Source organism: Zonotrichia leucophrys, chromosome 3 (genome assembly GCF_028769735.1).
Source record: "Zonotrichia leucophrys gambelii isolate GWCS_2022_RI chromosome 3, RI_Zleu_2.0, whole genome shotgun sequence".
Lineage (NCBI taxonomy): Eukaryota > Metazoa > Chordata > Aves > Passeriformes > Passerellidae > Zonotrichia > Zonotrichia leucophrys.
In genome coordinates, this window is record NC_088172.1 from 26,506,406 (window position 1) to 26,522,011 (window position 15,606).

A 15,606-nucleotide genomic window follows, 5' to 3' on the forward strand; every position below is an offset into this window, starting at 1 on the left:
GTCATCTTTCGGGAATATTGAATGTTTGGGTTATATTGCAGAGGGATTCCATTTCAATTGTTACTTTATTCTGTATAGAAGTACACTACTTCTGAGATGAGCTGGGAAGTTGATCTATTTCAGCTATTTTCTTGAGATTTCTCCTGTCTTTCCTGTGTTTTCAACTGTTTTACTTATTACACCATTTTTCTTTTTATTATATTTATTTTTTCTTACCTTTGACTCTTCCAGTTCTTCCCCTTCTGTTTCCTTTTCCCATCGACAGTTTCTTTCAGATGAAATGAAGTTATTTTCTTTTTTAATTTGGAATGTTTTCACCCTTGCCTACAGGATCTGAATAAGAGCCTCACCCAGTTTATTTCAGGTTGCTGCTGGTTGGCAGTGCTACAAGAAGCCACAGTGGCACCAGTGCTGGTGACAAACATAGGAAAATGCAAGGTCAGGAAAGTCTTTGGCTCTGTCACATTCACTGACTGTATTTTTTGGAATATGTACATGGATCTAGCTCTCTGGGGCACTTCTGCATGGACAGCTTATGGCATGTCTATTTGTAGTATTCTTTTGAAGGAGTTTTAACAATCTCTTATTTTCTGTATTTGTTGCAATAAAATCTTTTCCTCTCTACCCACCCATGTATTTGATAGGCAGTATTCTCTTATCCATAGATCTGGAGACTGTCCATTGCTTTTTCTAATCCTTAAAATCTATCATGGTCTGTGCAGTAATCAAACCCCATTGTCTAATGTTTTGGCAGGGATGGTTGCTGTATATAATATTCTAATTTCTCAAGAAAACAAACAAGAAAAAATTTACCCAGGTATTTAGCAAAGAAATCGGTGTGAATTTTTTTTTCTTCTTTTAACATGGCCTAACAGTGATTTGTCCCTGAAGCAATCCACTAGATTTATTCTGTTTTGCACTCAATGTTACTGTTCAGATACCTTTTATCAGTGAAAAGACCCATTCTTTCTTTTTTTATTGGCATTGTAATGTTTCAATGTAATCTTTATATATTTGTATATTTATACATGTATATCTGTACACGTATATACATATGTATATGTGTGTGTATGATACATATATAAATATTTAAAATACAGGATTTTATCAGTTAGGGAGGTAAAGCAAAGAAACATAGTGGCTACTCATGAGTGGACTGAAGTCCCTGGAATAATTGTTTCAACTCAAAGTAAGATTTTCTTTCCCCTGTGCTTTATTGTCCAGGAGACTGCAGTTGCTGACAGTGTTCTAAAGCTTTTTATACCTGGTCTTTTATCTCTTCTGGGCTTGGGCCTTGGAATAGCTTGAAGATACCCTGGAGAGGTTGAAGTTGGTTAGTCTGTGTAGGGACTTAAAGGCTAGCTCTGAAGAGCTCACAATAGACAAAGCTGACGTGACTTTCTGCACTACTCTAAGTTGAAGTTTCATACATGTAGAAAAAAGTTATACCTATAAACAGCAGCCTGTTATACTGCTGGAATAAAGAATGTGGCTTTACTGGGGTTGTGTGAAATTCAAAGGTTGATATCTCTCTGCTGGACTTGTGCAGCTGATTGTGGATCAGATTTATGAATGAGTTTGGAGACTTAGGTAGGCATTTGACAGGTTGACAGGATTTAAGAATAGAAGGAAGGCAGGCATCAAAACTCTGAAGTTAGTAATCCCTAAACATCCATGTAAATCAGTCTTGTGTTAGTGTGACTGACACCTATCAGGGAGAGCGATTCTGCTTTACCAGGCAGTTCAGTGAAGATGAAGACTTGGAGACACAGCTACTGCAGTGATAGGTGCCAGTAACTAACTGTGACTGATAAGTGAGAGATATGGAGTCTGCCTGCCAGATTGTTATTGTAAAATCTACTTTGTGGGTGGATGTAATAATTAATTTGCCATATAAAGTGACTTTAAAATGACCTTATCTGTGATATAGTTGCGTAATAAAAACTGGTGCCACGGACACAAAACATTTGCAAAGTGGTCAATTATGCCATGTAGGCTTCTTTCATATGATCCTTCTGAAGATCTTTGGAAAAGCCTAGGAGCAAAGAAAAATGGCTTGAGTTCTAGCTCTGACGGAGGGGTAGCAAATAATGCAAGCCCCAGGACTGTTGCTGAATGCCGTCAGCCACCAACCTGGATCATGGGGGGGTAGTCCCTGCTGCCCTGAGGGTACAGCCCATGGCTGTGGGATTGTGTGTGATGAGCCACAGCTGTGGCTGCAGAGGAAGACTCAAAGTCAAAAATACTGACTTTAAAGAAGTGGTAGGCAGTGTCAGTTCCAGAGTCCACTATAGTAGCCTTCCTACAGATGACTGCTTCAGACATCTGTGGGCTTCTTCCACGTAAATAAAAATATGTATGTTTTTGTACAGATTTATATTTTTTATAAATATTAGTGCTATAAATGTATAGTACAGAAACATACTTTAGTACAATTGTATGAGTTTTTTAATATATAACAGATGTGTTTGACTTTATATAGGAGGAAATGCAGTCTGTTTTATGTACTTTTTAAATCTCTAAATAATTGTACACAGTATTAAAACTGTACTATGGCAGATGTCTGATTTCATCTAGTAGCCTGTATTACTTTAATTGGAGTTATTTTGATAAAGACGGACAAGAAGATTGAGACCAAATTTTAAATCCCATTTAAGTCCCTTCCTTTGATTTCTATTTTCATGCTTTTCATCATGTCAATAAATTCAGATTAAGTTAACTCCTTAAGGCAGATGACTTTAGTGTACTTGATTGCCTATCTGTCTGGTAGGAGTGGGAACTGAGGCCCTTAATTTAGAAATTAAATTCATCCGTGACCTAAAGCTGAAATTGAGATTCTGCTGAAATCTCTATTTTGAGTCTTGCTTGGTGGAAAAGACCCACCAGCAAGTGTGCTGCAGATGACTTCTATTTATCCCTATTTTCTAGTCACTCTTCTCACATAGGCAGTCATGCATCCTAAGTGTTGATGATGCAATTGCAGTTTAAATGTACAATGCTGTGAAATACTTGACTAGTGTACAATAAAAAAATCATATTGTTTTATGATTTCTTGAATGATTTTTATGAAGAAAGTTGCATTATTTTCTGCTTCCATAGAGGTTTTCACAGTATTTCTGCTTCACTGTTTTCTGCAACTCTTTGAGGCCTAAAAAGAATTGTTCTATTCAGATGTTATCAGCCACTTGTTCTCACTAGAAAATGTAGTCTGTGTAGGTGGACCAAAAGCCGAGGGATTGCTGTTCAGAAATAGTTCATGTTCACTTAATTCATTAATTCTTCAGAAATAATGAAAGCTTCCGTTTCCATGCACATCTCCAGGAGTGCCTAAGAGTCACATTCATATATATTTTGTTATTACAGTAAGAAGACTTCAGTCCCTTTTCTCTCTTTATGCAGAGGTTCCCTTTCAGTGTAGACATGCACAGATTGAAGAATTTAACAGTCATTAGTCAAGTTGTTAATTATTTATGACAAGACTGCTCTGAACAAACTCTTACTAAAGCTATTTCCTATGCTTCTGACTTCCAGTTTGCTTTGGGATGCTTTCCCAGAAAATCACGTGCTATCTTACCATATATCTTATAAATTCAGTATTACCGTTTTGCTGACCACAGTCAGCAAAAATACATAAATGGGATTGACCTTGACTGCAGTAGAATTGGAAGTTTGAACTGATGACCAACTTCTCTTCTGATTTTCTGTGCCTCTAAGTCTCATTTGGTGTATCTGCTGTCAATATTTATGTTTGGACTCAGTTTGGCAGTCAACACAATCTCCAGTGAACTACATATTTAGTGTGCTGGGGTTTGTTCAGCTGTACCTTCACTAGCATTATTTATTGGGACCTCCTAGTAAATAGCCAAACCATGGGGGCAGAATTTCCAACTGGCTGTTTGAGTAACTAGTGCTGTCATTCAACAGAATGACACACCAAGATGTTTTTCAATATCTTGTTCCTCTAGAAATCCAGTTACCTTGTCTTTCTTGCAATTATTTAGCATTCTCCCTGAGATATTGCACATGACTAGAAAGCATGAGAATGCAGTCTGAAGCCATAAGAGGCCACAGTTGTGGAACAGTAGAAGGTGTTTTTCTACTTGTCTCTTACAAGTTTGTGGCTCGATTTATGCTTTTTTTTTTTAAGCTTTTTAAAATGTGTGATGTAAACAGAGAAGCTTATTGTTTAGTTGCAGCAGTGTGCTGGATGATCATGAAACAAGACCTAATCCATGCATTGAAAAGCTTCATTCTGTGTTCCTTTACAGGGGTACCCAGGAGAGATGATCCAGTGGGGTGCGGAGGTTTTTTGTACAAGCCTTTTTAAGCTGGGTGGCAAATTTCTTGGTCCTTGCTTTAATGGCATCAGTGACATTGTGTCCTCTCCTTGCCCCATTCTGAATGTAAAATTTCCTTATTAAAAGAAGGTGTTTGGTGAGGAGGGGAGAGCAGGAATGGCTGTGCTACCATTTGAGGCTGAATTCAGATTTTGCTCAATTATCACCGTGGCTGAATTCAGCATGGAATACATGCCAGCTGTATGGGCAGCTGGTTTCTGCTGGTCTATTAAAAGCCAACTTGAAAGGCATTTTAATTTGATTGATTCTTGCTTTGCAAAAGACAAAGAGGAGAAATGTTTGCCAGTGAGGTGTTGTTGCAGTATAGTTGTTCTGCAAAAGTGGAATTACCACAGTGATACCAGTAAACCTCTACTGAATATCCTAGAAAATGAGGCTAAGCCTTGGGGCTGGAAGCTTGATATTTTCCCTTTGTTGTCACTTACTGATCCACACTGAAAATATAGATTTTTTTTTCTGAATTGAACTATGCCATACATTCAGTGAGCTTTAGTCTGAATTGTGTCAGATTGTACATCTTAACTTAAAATTTGCTGTGATTTTGGTCTGCCTGCTGTATGCAAGTGCATCCTTAAGGTAATCTGTCCTTTGTTGTTCATTTCCTGGTTTCATCTACTTGGAACCATACACATCAGATATGCAATAGACTAGGTAGGACAAGCAAATAACTTATTGCAGCCAGTTCAGATGTGTTTGGTCACTACTTCTCAAATACTTCATGAATCTGTGTATGTCAGATAAACCGAAGTTTGGAAGAAGGAAATTGGTTTTGCTAGTAATTTGTGAGTGAAATGAAAAAGTAGTGGTGAAGTATAGAAGCAGTCTAGTAGCCTTAGAAATCATGGGGTTTCATTCATATCACCATGTCTGACTTTCAAGTTGAGGTCTCAGAAAAGACTGCGCAGCACAGTTGTGTTTTGTGAGGTGGAGTCATTATTCTTGTGCTGGTCTGTGGGGCTGTTCCATGTTTTTGCTTTGAAACAGTGTGGGGTTGGTGTGTGGACTTTCAGAGGAAGTGCTAAAGAGCAGCCCTGGAATTGGGGTTGCTTAACCTTTATTCTCTCACCCCATCTTCTCCCTGCTAACTGCAGTAGGAAAAAATCTTTAGGTGGTATTTACGTGCATCATAAAAAGCATCTTCTACTGAACTGGACTGAATGGGAGGGCTGACAAACTCTTCACTTTCTTTCAGAAATGTTAGGGACCTTGGTGGAGTCATGCCTACAATTAATTGAATATCAAAGACTTTGACTTCAAGGAAATGTTTGTGAAGTCTGCACGTGATTTCTTGGGGGACAAAAAGCACGCTTTTCTTGAACATTTGCCTAAATGTAGTCTAGTAAGCATTAGTTTGTTGCAGTTCTGGAGGTTTGCAAAGTTCATATACATGAGTTAAAAATTTAGCAGTTCTTGCAAGGAGTAGTGGAGGCAGAGGGGAAAAAAGGAGGAAAGAAAAGAAAACAAACCCTGAAAAAACTGTGACCGTGATTTGAGTAACATAACTGTTGGTGTAATGATGGTAAGGAACTACCTAATTTTGCGTAGGAGGAAGGCATGATAATGTGAACCTTTTAACAGCTTGGGATGTGAATTTTCTATGCTCAGGAGGTCAATGTCACAGTGATAAAACATTGCTAGTAAATATGTTGTTAAAATTTGATGTACTCCATAAGTTACCCTAGATGTTTTGGGGGAGTGTGTGGGTTTTTGTTTTGTTTTTTCTTCATGTAAAATTCATAAATTAACTTTTCTCTTTGGGAATACATTTCTTACGTGTGAGATTTTCTTTCTGCATAGTCAGCTGACAACACACCATCTGGGCCCTGAAGCCTAGGATAAAGATGCTCTGCATGATCCTATCCTATCACTGTCTTGAGGGTGATATATAGGTTATTTTAGCCTCTTCTTCTGTTGCTACAACAAAGTTGTGCTCTCAGCATATTGAAAGGGTTGGAGGAAATTGCAGGCTAAAACTTGCAGTGTACTCAAAATATTTATTGTTCTTGCTAAAATTAACAGCAAACTGATTGATCTGTCATGCTCCTGGTAACAAAAATATCTGGCTCTGTGAGTTGAAATATCATCGTGCTGGAAAACGGCATAATAAATGCCTGGCTTATGAAAGACCTTTTGAGTCTTGCCTGGGTAGCTGAGGTTAAGGAACGTCATGAGAAAATTTTAACGTTTGTCAGAGAAAGCTTGTAGCTAGTAATGAAAATCACAGGAATTGGAAATGGGATTTTTGTGTTTGTAATGTGTGACAAAAGCCTGTGTCCTAAGGGTATTCCTGTTTGCTTGATATGTTTAGTGTATTGTATGTGGAGTTATTTTTCCTTCTGCTTTCTATATGCCAATTCTATCAGGCAGGGAATATACAAGGGAATGGAAGTGCTGGCACTGTCGAGTTAACTATTGCTGATTAGTGTGGTTGTTGGAAAAAACAAACTCAACAGGCAATGTCTGACAATGTGATTTTTGATGGCAGAGATGTACTGACTATCAATATAAGGAAATAATGGAGTATCTTTACTTTTTGTGCTGTTCTTCAGACTGCTCTGCAATGACTACAGCAAGATACAGGCCTACCTGGGACTTGGTACTTGACCCATTAGTGTCCTGTAAGCTCTGCCTTGGTGAATACCCCGTGGAGCAGATGACAACAATAGCACAATGCCAATGCATCTTCTGTACCCTGGTGAGTTTGTGCTCTTTATTAGACATAAAAAAACATGGCATAGGTTTAACTGCAGAAATAGGGTGTTTCTGCTGGGAGAGACACACCCTGAAGTGTTGATCGTGTGGTGGAAATAAATACTGTTGCAGTGTACTTGACACAAAAGCTAGGAAGTAAACCTTTGTTTACCTGCAATAAAAAATAAATAAATTATTCAGCATTTTAGTATACTGTGTAGTTATCTGCTTACCAAGGTTATTCACACTTTCTCTTTTATCAGTGGCTTGGATCTGGGGGTAGTTTTGGTGCGCCTTATGTACCTTATAAAAAACATCATCTAGTTAGTTGGACTGAATGGGAGGGCTGATGAAATCTTCACTTTTTTTCAGAAATATTAAGAGACCTTGGTGGAGTCATGCCCACATTTAATTGAATATCAAAGACTACTGGTGGTAGTTTTGTGATTGATTGGGTTTTTGTTGGGTGCTGAGGTCTTTGTTTTAATTTCTTGTTTTTAACTTTGGAAGAGAATAGTCTTTCAGTTGAAAGGGATCACTTCAACCATGATCTGTGGCCCAACTGCCTGGCCACTTTCATGGCTGATCAAAAGCTAAAGCATGGTGTTTAAAGGCATTGTCCAAATACCTCATAAACGCTGGGAAGCCTGTTCCAGTGTTTGGTCACCCTCTCTGTAAAGAAGTGCTTCCTTATGTCCAGTCTGAACCTTGCCTGGTGCAGCTTTGAACCATTCCCATGTGTCTTGTCGATGGATACTAGGGAGAAGAGCTCAGCACCTCCCTTTCTACTTTCCTTCCTCAAGAAGCTTTAGGGAGCAATGAGGTCACCCCTCAGTCTCATTCTCTCCAAACTAGACAAACCTCAGGTTCTCAGCTGCTCCTCACAGGACACTCCTTCCAGCCCTTTCACCAGCTTTGTTGTCCTCTGTAGATACATCCAAGGATCTTCACATCCTTAAGTGGTGGGGCCCAGAATTCCACCCAGTGCTGAAGGTGGGGCTGAACTCTGAACTCAGTGGGACAACCACCTCTTTTGAGCAGCTGGCAAGGCTGGGTTTGGTGATCCCAGGATGGGCTTTGCCCTCCTGCCTGCTGACTCACATGGAGCTGCTGTCACCCAGCACCCCAGATGCTTTTCTGCAGGGCTGCTCTCCAGGCACTCCCCTCCTGATTCATACTTGTGCCTGGTGTTACTCCATACCAGGTGCAGAAACTGACAATTCAACTTGTTAAATTTCATGCCATTAATAATTTCCCTGCTCCTATTTATCTAGATCCTTCTGCAAGGCATCTTGCCCCTCAACAGTATCAGCAGCAGTTTCCAGTTTTGTATCATCATCAAATGTGCTAATGGTACATTTGATTCTTGGATCCAAAACATTGAACACAACTGGCACTAGAGCTGAGCTCTGAGGAACAGTCCTGGTACCAAGCAAATGTAGTTCCAGTCACTACAACCTTTGGAGCCCAGTTTTACACTCAGCTCATCTCATAGCTGGACAGCTTGTGCAGAAGGCTGCTGAGAGGGACAATATTTACTACTTTGAAAAGCTTTACTAAAATCCAGAGAAAGTGCATCCACTGCTTAATTCTTAATTCCAGGCAGGTGACCTTGTCATAGAAGGTTATCAAATTAGTTATACAGTCTTTCTCTTTTTGATCTTATGTTGATGGTGCCTGATGATTGCATTGTTCTTTAAATGCCTTTCAATGGTACCAGCATAGCCATGCACACATTTGTAGCTAGAGAAGTATTTAAAATATTTAATGTATTACAGATTCAAATCTCACTGCCTCATAATTACAGTCACAAAACAGGCTTCCATTACCATATTGTACAAATGCCTACCCAGAATAACAAGAATCTTGTCAGTTAAATACAAAACACTGGGGAACATGTGTACTATTTGACAGAGAACATCATCACAGTTAATGAATATTGCTGGTTTATGATCAGAGGAAACTACCTAGTCAGTTTCCATCCCTAATACTGAATTCAAATTAAAATTTTAGTTCATTAAATATTGCAATGGGTGCAATTTTACACCAAAAACCTTGTAATGATGGTTCAGCAGAGGAAAAATTTGAGTATTATCAGTAAGAATAGAATTTGTGGGATACATGATGCTCAGACTTTAATTTCCCAAGGGTTTATAATATGGTATTATAGACTCAGACATGGGATTGGGTGACTTTTTAAAAATTAATTTAAAAAGTCCTTCTCAGAGAAGTTTTTTTTGGTGTATATTTTTAATACTTAAGATCAAAGATTTTAGTTTGTTTCATTTTTTCTTCATGGAAATACTACTTTTTTTTTAATAGTAGATTTCATTTTTCCTGATGGTTATTGAAGATATAGGAGGCAGCCAATGGAACAGGTAGATCTACTGTGAAAGAAATGTTGCGCAAGCATGCAAAAGCATATAAAATAAAAGACTTTATGAAAACTCTTCTCTTCAAATGCTTACAGATGAGTGTTGTGTTTCTCCCTGGTGCTTGAATGCAGATAATATTTAAATGTCAGTTTTCAGTAACATTTCCATGGCAGCAGAAGGATTGGGCTACCAAATACATTTTTTATCTTCACCTTGCTCCTTTCAATGTTTACTGTCATCCCCAATCTTCTGATTTTTTTGGTTAGAATGTGGTTGCTGACTTACAGCTTTTTGCAGATATAACCAGTTACAGACATCAGATATGTAACCTTTACCGATAACCTGTTCCAGGCAGCTGATATCGTAATCTGACTGATGACATGGAGTTTGCATTTTGAACTCTGTTCACGTGGAATCATAAGCCAGTTTTTACTAGTATTTGATTGACTTAAATAGTTTGTTCAGCTTTGTCCTGTTTAAAGAAATTTTTGTAGTTTGTCTGTCTCTTGTTTGCCACTAGTAAGCTTTATATAGCGACATTTCAGTGCCCTGAAAAAATTTCTGTCCTAAAACTTTCTCATTAATTAATAGATAGTATTACCCTTGCTTTCCTTGATGATGGTGAGGGAAGTATTAAGAATCAATCCCAATAAATGCAAGAGGCAACAGCTATAAACCTGTTACAGCCCAGGCCTTCACCTGAAACCCAAGGCCTTCATCTCTGCCTTTGGGCCACACTGAAGGTTGATAAATTGCTAAAGAAAATACTCCCATGCGTCTAGCAAGATTGTTTGGCTTATTGACAGTTGTTAAGGAAGAGTGTGACAGATGCATGCAGAATCCTCCACTGGTGTTCCTTCAGCAATGATTCCCAGAAACACCAGGAACACTGTGTATGAACTGTGCTTTGTAAATGGCCAAACAATCAAAGAGGAGCCTTTTGACTTAAGATTTTGCATGGAGTCTATGTACAGTAGATCCAGTTCATCTCCGCTTTGTTCTTGTTTGACCAATATGTAGTTTTTTTCAGGCTTCTTTTTTTTGTGCATTAACAGTGGTCTTTCCAGGAATATGAGCAAAAAAGAAAAAGGAATGTCCATAGAACTGTGAGGACTACTTTTACTACAGCTTTTACCACTAGGTCTAGCCCTTCTGTCTGAATCACAGCCAGCTGAAACAACATGAGTATGTATTACAAAGAGATCTTTCAAGTGCAGTACTACTGCTATGTTGGCAGCATTTGGATCAATGTACAGGTCTCTAAATCCTATATTTCTGTCTGCAAGTCTTGACTCTTAAAATCACAGAAGTGCTGTAGTAAAGATACCATGGAGGATTGTCTCTTCCTGACACTTGTACAGTAGCACAGCATTTCCATTCAGAAAGATAGAATGGGGACACTGTTTCCATTTGCTTTCTGGCAGAGCTGTGCATGGATTAAATAGAGCAGACTGCCACTCCTCTGCTGATAAGGCCCAGGCATTACAATTTCCCATAGTATTATTTTGCCAGTTAGTACAATACTCCATTATTGTTTTTATCATTGCGATCACTAATGCCTGGACAATGCTGTGAGCTCTCAAGTTTTGTATATCTCATCTATTAGGAATGTTATGAAAATGTATTTTCTCTGGTACATCAAGCAAATCCATTGTTGGATTGCTTGAGGTACCAGAGAAGTATAAGTCTAAAACACCGAGAGAAAAACATGTTAACCCGCTGTTAGCTTTTTCTTTGTTTTTCTGAGTATTACCAAGGGGCAAACAAGTAGAGTCATGTTAACAACAGGACCAATCTTAAGTGTGCTTGTGTAAGTTTGGTCAAAACACCTAAATATCTTTTTATTAAAATTTTTCCCCACTTAAATAGCACACAGTACATAGCTAATAATCTTACATAGATAGTCACTTGCCTCAGAATTCATTAGTTTTACATGTTTTCTTCAGAAAGCTTTACATTTAGAGAAGAAAAAAGAGTAAAGCAGAGAACACCACTTCTTTATTTTTTTTGTATTATTTGCTGTACTAAATTTTTTCACTTACTACTTAGCATTTGCTTTTTCAAGGGAATTTCAGGAGATAAACAGGGAGCAATTTTATCCAATTCCTATCTGAAACTCAGATTATTTTGTAATCTGTGATGAAATTAACATGCATCTTCATGAACAGGATGTTTCTTTGATTTGTTACCAATTGTATCTGTGCTGAAGTTGCAACAGGTTTTTTTGAAGTTGATATTCTTGCATAGAAGTCAAGCAGTTAGTTGCTAGTACTGTTTTCTGGTTCAGGATTTGCATGTACATCTGTGTACATAAATATGTATAATTTATACATATATAAAACACACACATAGATGTGTCATTGTGTTCCAAGTGCAGTGATAATGCCACTATCACTGCACTCAAGTGCAGTGATGCCACTATTACTCAAGACAGGCTAAGCTCCTTTTGACCTCACATGAGATTACTCAGTTCCCTTCAGGATGATATGCACTACTGATCATTCTGGTACCAGTGGATTCATTACTTACTTTTCTCAAATTTAAAACCAACGTCTGTCAAGTAGGCAGTCCAAGCAAGCAAATGTCTAGAAGACATATGAAGCATGACAGAAAACTTGTCTTTGATGAAAAAATTTGATTACTCCTCTGTAGTCTACCTTGTTTCCAATAGCAGGAGAAACTGTGATAAGGTACATGAAGGAGAGAGCCACCAACAGTTAGAAAATAACAAAACTAGGATTAAGACCTGCTTTCTGCGTCATGTTTGTACTTTCTTTTTGGTCAGATAGCACATGTGGATCAACTTTGGTGTTTGAAACTAACACTGCTTTGCAGATACTCATACTCTGATTCTTACCCTAAGCTCTACCTTAAGCACTTGAGCCAGCTGGTTAATCTTACCTGGACTTTAGATGTCCCTCTAAGTTTGTTGCATTCTGTCCCAAGTAGGATAGTGACAGGCTTCTGTTATCACTAGTCCTTTTTAAACAGGATTACTGAATTTGCCTAATTGTGGTTTTACAGATCTTCTTAATTTTAATCATTCTGGTATTTGAGCTTTCTCTCAGGCTGATGATCAGCAAGGCAATTATCCTGCCTATAACTGGTATCAGGCACCCTTTTTTTTTTTCTCATTGTCATGCTTGACCTAAAGTGCATGGAGCTTCTCTGAGTAGAAGGACAGAAAAAAGTGATTTACTTAGTGTTATCCCTCACTCCAAATGAGGCAGAGGCAGCCTCAGCCTTTCCTTCCCCCAGGGCAAGGCAGACACCAAGAGCAATGTGGATGAAACAGGTGGGCTTGGCTGCCTTCCTGTTCCTGTGTAGCTTGTTTTGCTTGCCAAAAGAAGCCTACCCTAGCAGGGCAGCACAGCAGCGCTGACACCAGGCTGTTCCTCACCTCTTACCAAAGGAAATGCCTCGCTTGCTTGGAGAGGAGGGAGGGGGAAAACTAATGGCTTGTGAGGTTTTATGGAGTTCCAGGTCCTTCTTAGCAGCTATAATGTTTCTGTTTGCCACCACCAAAGCTTAGAGCTTGCTGCTTGTGCTCATATACCCCAACCTTAGCAGAGAACTGATACTGATCTTGACATGTGATGTGTCATAGAAGCTTCATGGTTAGAGGTCACTGTGTGTTTGCATAGCAGTTGACATGGCTGGCTGCATTCTCACTTGTCTCGTAGGTGGTGGGATGGCAGAACTCCCTGCTTTAATAAGTAGGTACCACAGAACCCTGGGTGAAAACTAAAACTGATCCAGAGCCTTCAGCTCTCCTCTCCTGTGTGATGTCACTAAATTAGATTATCTCTCTTCATCAGGCTGTTGGGAAAACTAGCTCATTTTGGTTTGCATAGGGTTTTGCATGTGAAAAGGGAAGGGCCTTTGTTTGCTGCAGGTGTATTTTCCTCCCACTCAGAATTGCTATTTTGGTTCTGAAATAGAATAAACTTTTCTCAAGCATATAAGACTGAATTTTTTGTGGTGCTTTTTTCCTTCAGAATATTTGGTTTTCATCCCCCATATGTTGGCATTTGAATATAAATTAATTTTTGTAAAGTTTGCTGTGTGTTTTTAGCAATTGCAGCACTAAATAGCTGAGAACAAAAAATTTGTGCAAGGTAATGGGGGGATAAAAATTCATAATGAAAAATGTTTACATGTACATCCACTTGAAATACCTATTTGAAGATGAAGAGGTATCACAAGGTATTATCCTTGTGTCATTTGGCCATTTTTTGCTGTCTGCTGCTGTGATTGATTCCTCTGAAGAAAAATTGTTCAACTTTATAAATTTTACAGTACACAGCCATAAAAGTGTATATAAAAAAGCATAAACAAGCCCACCACTTCAAAGGCTGGGCAGCTGTTAGTCTTTGTTGCTTTCTCTTTCAAGATACTCAGCTGGAGAAAGGCAGTTGTTTTTCCAGTGCTTTCAGTTTTGTTTGCTTGGTTTTGCTTGTGATTTCTGCAGCCATTGATTGCTGTGTCTCAGAGGCTGTTTGCCATGTCCTGACATTTCTCAAGCTGAAGTAGTCATCAAGGCTCTTCTTTCTGGTTTCTTGATAATACATTTCTTCTTGCCTTACTTCATCATTTGTTGACTGATGGCCTAATGGTGCTGTTCCCTGTACTCAAGCTGGTGCAGTCTCCTGTGGAGGATTTGGAGGCTGGTCTCAAAGGGGTGATATAATCATCTTGTCTGTGAGTTGTTGTTTGCGTTCGTTAAGAAGCAGGTACCAGGGACTGCTGTGATGTTTGGGTGTACTGTCAGAAGGCATTTGGACAGAGGTAGAACCAATGCAGCAAAGTCTACCCTGCTGTCCACAGGAGGAATCTAACTACAGCAGAATTTGCAATGGGTTACTGCTCCTGCCAGGATGTGGCCAGTGCCCATACAAAGATTACACCAGCTGCTGAGAGCACAAGGGTTCTTGGACAACAATAATTTTTACAGCTCAGGGAAGAATGCTTAGATGGTTTGTCCTCAGACATGGAAGCACATGAGTTGTGTTTATCTTTCCCAGCCCTCATCCTGTTTGGCCATCATCCACAGGGAAGATTATGTGACTGTGTTTAGACTGGCAAAATAGTCTATAACAGGGCTACAGAACAGCTGAGGGAGTCTTTAAACATTGACAACATGGTGGGGAAAAGAGGCATTTACCCATGGCAATTTCAAACAAAAAGTATCTTTAAAATAGGCCAAGTATCAGGAGGATAGAGGCGAGAAACCTGTCAAACAGGGGTCTTCCAAACTGCTTGCCACTTGGGGAAAAACATGTATCAGCTGTGATGTTATCTCTCCCTGGTCCTGGCCAAAGTCTCTCTCAGTGTGTACCTTCTTGTTCACAGCATGAGGCTTTAGGTATTTCCCTGTTGCAGAGCTCTGGAGTGCCTTGCAGGTGCTTCTCTTGGAGTCAAGGGTTGGTATGCTTGTGTAGCAGAATTTTTGTCTCTGTAACAAAACAAAGGATATAAAGGATAAACATGTAAGACAGTTCTCTGTTACTGCTTTTAGATTTGAAGTACTGCATGTCAAGATAAGTGAATTTGTTCTTCCTGTGATTTATTCTTAAGATGATAAATTAGGGTTAATAAAAATTTGAGTTCTAATGGTGAAGATTTCTTTGCAAGTAGATAATTATTTCTGAAAAGATGTCTGTAGAAGTGGAAATTATTTAAGTTCAAAGTATTACCACAAACATTAAACACGTCTAATGTGCATCTGTCTCAGATCTACATGGTTTGGGAAGTTGAATGTATCTTGTGCTTGCAGATTTGGTCAGTATAGCTGACAGTTTATCTGGTAAACAAGAAAAATTGCTCCCACAGTCAGGCATATGCTTCCAACAGATCTCTGTGATTAAGTGTGCATAGATATTTTCCAGTAAGTCTCTTGTCAGCTAAGTAGGATTAGGGTGATATTAAAAACCCAGGCTGTAGGTCTGCTGTGGAGAATTGTTCACTCTGGAGCTGCAGTGCAAGAGTGGTTTTGAGTTGAGCCTGTTATTAAACAACAATAGATTTGAGGCAGGATTATAACTGCTTTACACAAAAAGGCCATGTAGTAAATTTGAAAGAAGCTTAAAACCTCTCTGAGGAACCTACTGTTCTTTTTCTTTTCTTGCACGTTTTCTTGTGTGCAGTAAGTATACCATGGAAATTTCTCGGTAAGTAGTTTT

The 15,606-nt window shown here is 38.9% G+C and overlaps 1 protein-coding gene across 2 annotated transcripts in view; it reads left to right on the forward strand.

Annotated features, from left to right (window-relative positions):
- RNF144A (ring finger protein 144A) overlaps positions 1 to 15,606 on the forward strand; it is a 58,210-nt gene that overhangs the window by 27,809 nt on the left and 14,795 nt on the right. For both annotated transcript variants that reach the window (XM_064707682.1, XM_064707681.1), the window contains one exon: positions 6,908 to 7,053. In XM_064707682.1, coding sequence (XP_064563752.1) covers positions 6,919 to 7,053 — 135 coding nt within the window. In that variant the 5' untranslated portion in view covers positions 6,908 to 6,918. The remainder of the gene's footprint in view (positions 1 to 6,907; positions 7,054 to 15,606) is intronic.